The 6,469-nt window shown below is 47.5% G+C and overlaps 1 protein-coding gene across 1 annotated transcript in view; it reads left to right on the top strand.

Moving 5' to 3' along the window:
• Nucleotides 1–5,051, top strand: part of Myo1b (myosin IB) — a 202,771-nt gene extending 197,720 nt beyond the window's left edge. Inside the window, exons 29-30 of the mRNA XM_023712333.1 lie at nucleotides 990–1,117; nucleotides 3,761–5,051. Of these exons, the coding sequence (XP_023568101.1) occupies nucleotides 990–1,117; nucleotides 3,761–3,884 (252 nt within the window). The 3' untranslated portion in view covers nucleotides 3,885–5,051. The remainder of the gene's footprint in view (nucleotides 1–989; nucleotides 1,118–3,760) is intronic.
• Nucleotides 5,052–6,469: the final 1,418 nt, after the last annotated feature.

Below are 6,469 nucleotides of genomic sequence, written 5' to 3'. Positions count from 1 at the left end.
AGAAGAATATATGCAGTGTATTATTTGTTGAAACTGTACTTCCGATTTGATTTGAAACTGTCTCATTGCTGTTTATCAATAAAACTTTGAAAAAAAAATTTAATCACAAAAAAAAAAAATTTGGAGGTTTTAGTCAAAAGGTACAACTACAGTAAACAATTGCCTGGTGATTTTGACCAAAGGAATTTTTTTTCTGTTGTGTGAGTGGTTAAGCAGAGGCACAAGACATGGTCTCACCAGTGGACCATGCTGACTGTGGCCACATGATTTAATGTTTACATGCCAATCCAATGTTCTCATCTTTAAAAGAGGGGTGGGAGGTGTCCCTGCTATATAGCATGGTTATGAGAATCACGTGAGACCCTGTGTCCAGTGCCTAGCACAGCGCCCGTCACGTGACACTTTGGGACGGCGTGTACAGGTGCTGGCCGAGTGATGGTACTCAGGGCTATGCAGCTGATGGGTAGTCCTGCTGTCCCCCATGAGCATGGCTTAGCCCGTGCTCCCCACTGTGGCCACCAAGTCGCAGGCACATCGGGTTCTAGGTTCTCAACCACGGTGACACATTAAACAGCTTGGGAACTTTAGGCTGGTCTTGGGGCCACATCCCCGTGTAGTTGAGCCAGAGTTTCTTGGGCTGGAGCTGAAGCATCCAAGCTTTGAAAGTTTCTCCCGTGGCTCCCCCTGGCTAGCACGGGTTGAGAGCCGCTGCCCTAGGATGTTTGTTGAAGCACTACTGTTACTTTTTTCTCTAAACTTGTTCTCCAGAATGAACTATAAGTTAGGTAAGGGCTCCTTGGGCCTGAACTTGTACATCCACCACCAGTGGCCTTTGGGTAGCAGGGAGCTGAGTGTCCTCCTCGGGCACAGTGGAGGAGGACTATGCATCGTGCTGCTTTGGGGAGATTGGCTCTGATGGGGGTGTCTGGTGTTTGCGTGCACCCCGCCCCGTTCCTTTCGTCACCTGACTTTCGGCTGTGTCCTTTCAGGGCTCTGAAGCAGCTAGCAAAGGAGACTTTCTCTTCAGCAGTGACCACCTGATTGAAATGGCTACCAAGCTCTATCGCACGACGCTCAGCCAAACCAAGCAGAAGCTCAATATCGAGATTTCCGATGAGTATGTTCCTGCCGTCACTCACCTCTTCACTTTCAGCCACATGGTTTCAGGCCAGCACTGTGATTTAACACAGTGACTTAGCAGGCTGCGGGATGGGTCTAGGGCTTGTGCTGGGTGAAAGCCTTACCGTGGGTGACACTGACAAAGTCCCTGCCTCTGGTGCCTGATGTTCCAGTGGAAGAGACGGATATGCACAGAAAAAATAATAGAGGAAATGATTCTGGTTGCTGTATTTTTTTTTTTTTTTAATTTATGTATTTGGTGCAGGGTCTCACTATGCAGCCCTGACTGGTAGTCTCATAATGACCCTCCTGTTTTCAGCTTCCCCAGCGCTGGGGTTACAGGCGTGCACCACCATGCCCAGACTCGCTGCCAGCTCAGTGCACCATGGGGGCAGAACCTGCTTGGCATGTGGGACTAGGGATCGAACCCTGGTCCCTGCACTTGCCAAAGCAGGTGCTTAGTCCGCTGGGCTATCTTGCCAGCCCCTGGTTGCTATATTGTAAAAACCTGCACAGCTGCAATGCTTAGGAAGACTTTATGATATAATTAAGCAGTTTTTTTTTAAAACTACATTTGTTGGTACAATTTAGAAATACACTATGTTCATATTCATTTTAGGTACAATTAAGCATTTTTTAATCTATCTTATTTCTTTTTCTAAAATAAATCTGTATGCATCCTGCCTTTGTGCACCCAGCCCTCTGGCACAGGCAGGGTTCACGGCTCCTTCCAACCCTGGGGATGCTGACCGCGTGAGCCTTAGGCCTTTGGTGCCCTCACCTGGGACTGGGCAGTTGGGCTTTGTAGCTTTTCTTGTTGCTTTCTTCTGAAAGATAAGACTATTAGGGAAAAGGTAATGGCCCGCTGGGAGCGAGGTAGGGTTTTTAAGCTGTCGGAGCTTTACGCTTCCCTTGGTTGAAGTTTTTCATAATTTGGGGTGCTGGGTTGGTGGCACTGCCAGTCCGCACTTTCATATGTGTTCCTGACAGTGCTCCTGGGTCCATGGGTGAAGCAGGCCCGTCTCAGGGCCACCAGATAAATCAGTGTCGTCTGTAGTAGAGGAGAGTCTGCATCACATGCAAGACTGCAGTTGTGGAGCGTTTCCCGCGCTGCCGTCTGAGCACACGGCTCCTCAGCACGTTGCTGACCATGTGCCATTTCTGCCCAGGGCAAGTGTAAGGTGCTTCCTACTGCAGCGCTTCTCGGAGCTTGTGGAAAGTGTGTTGAGCGCTGTGACTCGCCCTGGTCTTGGGGACAGTAGCGTGAGCCACCACAGAACCACTCCAGGGCCGCCATGGGCCAGGTTTACAGGTCCACAGCCTATTGAGATTCCATCACTTCCAGGCAGCAGAGGGTGTGCCCTGGTACATGGGAGTGAGCCTGTGCTACTAGTTGTCAGCCAGTCTAATAAGACTGAACAGCTGGTGGGACTTAGCAAAGCACCCATGAGTCCCTTCCCGCCAGCCCAGGAAATCCAGGAGGAAGTTTCCAGAACCGCCTCTCCTTCCTAGCCCAGGGAGCTCCTAGGTACAGGCCATAAGCTCCCTTGGGGCACATCTTAGAAAGGAGCTTTCCGTATCATGGGCAAGGCTGCCTCTGAGGTGCGTTTGAGCCTTAACCTACTCTGTCAGCTGTGTGTGAAATCACAGGAACGGGGTGGCCTCTGTAGACCTTGAGATTGAGACCAATGTCACGGAGTTGTTTAGATCCCTGCTGTAGGGCTGTGGGTGTTGGTGTTTAGCCACGTGCTTTTGACAGGGACCCAGGCAGGAAGCAGGAGCCCAGAGCACTGGTCCTTGAGAAACACAGGGAACGCAACGTCATGACAACGCTGTGCTCATGGCGAGAAGGATCGCAGGTTTCTGTTCCAGGCGGGCTGCTCTCCCGCACCCCCACCTCAGCGACCTCGCTTCCCACAGCACCCAGAGTCCATGGAGCACGGTCCATAGAGATAGTCGCTGTCACTGCTCTGGGAAAGGGAAGATCTGGACCAGAGCATGGTGTCCTCAGTGTGTCATGTAGAGGCCTAAGAGCTGGTGTGGGTGGTCTATTAAAGGTTTTCAAAAATGTTTTAATGCTTTATGCAAGTATTTTTGATAGGTATAAGAAATATAAATGGCAAACTCCTGACTTGAATTGTTATTCTCCAGGTCACTATTATAATCTCAAATAACTTAAGCTAGAATAATCATTAACATAGTGTGCAGACATGAAGAGGATTGTGTTGGGTAGGATACGTGTGAGCACACAGGTCAGAAGAGGGCTGTAGTTGCCTTCCTTTTCTGAGATTCTTTATTTTCTCAATTTGTTAGTAATTTAACAGATCCCTTGCCCAGTTTATATTTTAGTTTTGCAAGGATAGAGAAGGGCGTGGATTAAGTAGGTTGGTTTTGCCATTGGAACCGTGGAGATCATTCTTCTTCTCTTTTACCTTTTTGGGTTCATGAATTCAGCTTACTCAGGACTCAGGGGTGCCCGCCGGAAGACGCAGAGACAGCTTCTGTGTCCGAAGTGTTCGTGGAAGGGCTGATAGCTGCTCCCTGGCAGGTTCACCACCCAGTAGAGAGCAAACCTAGTGCTCCTACAAGCAGACGCTGTTGCTTGTGTATGCGTGTATTTAATTCGACTCTTTCATCCTAGGTTCCTGGTGCAGTTCAGACAAGACAAAGTATGTGTGAAGTTTATTCAGGGCAACCAGAAAAACGGGAGTGTCCCAACCTGCAAACGAAAAAACAACCGCCTCCTGGAAGTCGCTGTCCCTTAGCCAGCGGCTCCTCTCCGCCCTCACGGACTGGTTCTCTGTGACAGTGCAATTGGGTTTGGTTTTGTTTGGGGTTCATTGTATGTTTGGTTATTGCCAGAGGCTCACTGTTAGGGTCTCTTGGCAAAATAAAAGTATTCGACTAATCAGTTTTTACTATTGGAATAGTTTAACCCTTCCATACACATTCTATCCTGGGGCAGGGTTGTAGAAACTAACAGTGTCTATTTCGATGTCATATGTGTTTCCTCTTTAGTAACCATGTTAGGTCTTTATACCCTAAATCAGCATATTACTTATAAATCATTAATACATGTAAGTGTAGAAAGTGGACTTAAAAGGTAGTGCATTCATTTATCAAGTATTTATTGAATGCCTATTGAGCGGGGCACAGTGCTAAGCAGTGTAGAAACTTCCTCGGAGCCTGGGCACCGCGAGGGCCATCATACTCTGGCTGGTTTGCCTTAGCGACAGCTAAAAGGTTTAAAAAGCTTGAGACCAAAACAGTAACTGCAGTGCATGGACAGCATTGCGGGGACCCTGTAGCCTGATTGTAGCCTGTGGATGATTTGAGGAGGGCTGGTCCTAAGAAGGAAGGGGACCGTGTGACAGCAGAACCCTTCTACATTTTTTCTATTGAGAAAAGAAAACTGACATTTGAACTGGATGCTGCATCTGTTCAGATCTCCTACAATTACGTGTAACAGTGGAAAACAGAAGTCCCCTTTCTAGAAAAGGTGCCAGGAGCAGTCCAGCGAGATGCGGAGCTTGCTGGTTCTGCTCCACATCCTGCAGGGTCCTCCATAAACTGTCTTTGGGGTTTTCACCCAGATGGGTGTAGCTATTTTTCCAGCTCACACAGCAGAGAAAGGCCCGAGCCTTTCCAAGCGGCAGGTATTCTGGATGAGGTGCAATAAAACATCGAGAGATCTTTTGTGAACGTTTTATTTATAATACACATTTTTGTATGGGAGAGGTTGTTAGGACAGGGTGCATATTTTAATAGAGGATCAAAATTTGTGTTAATTTGTAGGGCTATTTTTCCTTGCAATTTAAAGATTCATTTTGGAAACTACATTTTAAACTTTGGAATCAAATTGTTTCTTCAGGAGGATGATGTTTATATACATTGGTGTTCTGTAATAATAAAATTGTTCTAAATCGGTGCCATTTGCGGATCACAACTGTATTTTTGTATTTCAAGCTGTTTTCCTAGCTTGTGTGTCAAAGTACAGTCTCACAGAACACTCTTACGTGCAGACATTGTGTGTTCTCTATGTTTATTGAATTGCACCAGTCGTTTACGAACCAGAAACAGTCTTTGAAAATATTTTCCAAGGCCTTTCTTTTGATTTTTGTACTTTTACAGAATTATTCACATAAAGGAATTCTCCCAAGGCTTTGTGTTTGTTGGTACAGGTAAAGCATTGAATTCTTTGCACTCTCCTGCCTATGCTTAAAATGGTAGAGGAAGAATATCTGCTGGAGGTATGTAGAAATTTGGGGCTGGCAGGAGATTTTGTTTTAACTAAGCCATGTGAAAAGATGCGCAGTAATGCTCAGGACTTGAGGGCTCTGTCCCTTTGGCTTAGCTTTGCCAGGACTTGAGGGCTCTGTCCCTTTGGCTTAGTTGTGTGGATGTACTTAGTGCAAGAAACAAGAATAGAAGTTCTTATCTTCCCCACTTGGGTCAACCAAAGCCAGTAATAATAGGCGTTCTTTGCCTCGCCTTCTGTCCTAGCAGAATAGCTCGAAGCACTCCTCAGTCCCTCGGTGGTGACACAGTGGTCCTTTGTGGTCTGTGCAAGGTGCGGACCATCGCATAAGCACTGGGCCCCTGCTCGTGGCCACTGAGTTGCTGCTGGCTGAACGGAACCTCAGGAGGGGACAAAAGGGCGACTCCGAGTCTCTGCTTGCCAAACTTCCCAGATGCATTATTTGCAGATTGTGAATTCCGGTGCTTCCCATCAGTGGCAGCAACAGCATTTAGCGACCACGTAGTTTTCAAAGTATTTTCTTCCCACTGAATGTAAAACTCCATTGTGAGGGTTATATAAGGATTTAAAAAAAAAAAAAATCCACAAAGAAATTTTAAATAAGTGTTTGGCCTCTACCTTCTTTACGTAGTTTGTCACCAGTGTGCCTAAGGCTTTTCAGGTACGAAACCCATCCAGCACTTTAGTTGCCGGGAAAAGCTTGCTGAACAGGAGGCAGAAAGCACGCTCGAGGTGGAAAGTCTGCAGTTCTTAGTACTTGAGCTGCGCAGGGAGGCCCCCTCCCTCTGCCAAGCAAGCCACTGATTAAGGAAAGCGGAATTCCTGAGAGCAATTTAGAGATTCACAACTTAGAGACAGGTAGGAAGCCCTCGTCGGTCCCAAGGAGAGACTGTTGGGACTCCTGAGGAACGTACACGCTCGGCTCGTTGGAAGCGCTCATGTTCCCCGTGGAGGACAGCAGCAGGACTTGACCTCACTGGAGTGGAAACAGCCTCCCCGGGCTGGGGGACTCTCCAAGCGCAGCGGCTGAGTGGAAAGCTTGATTTCAGGGAAAAGTGAACAAAACCTGCATGCCACTGCCTGCCCCATATC

The sequence above is a fragment of the Octodon degus genome, unplaced genomic scaffold (genome assembly GCF_000260255.1).
Source record: "Octodon degus isolate 3935 unplaced genomic scaffold, OctDeg1.0 scaffold00025, whole genome shotgun sequence".
Classification (NCBI taxonomy): domain Eukaryota; kingdom Metazoa; phylum Chordata; class Mammalia; order Rodentia; family Octodontidae; genus Octodon; species Octodon degus.
Note: the sequence above shows the minus strand (reverse complement) of the source record. Positions and strands in the feature narration are given on the sequence as shown.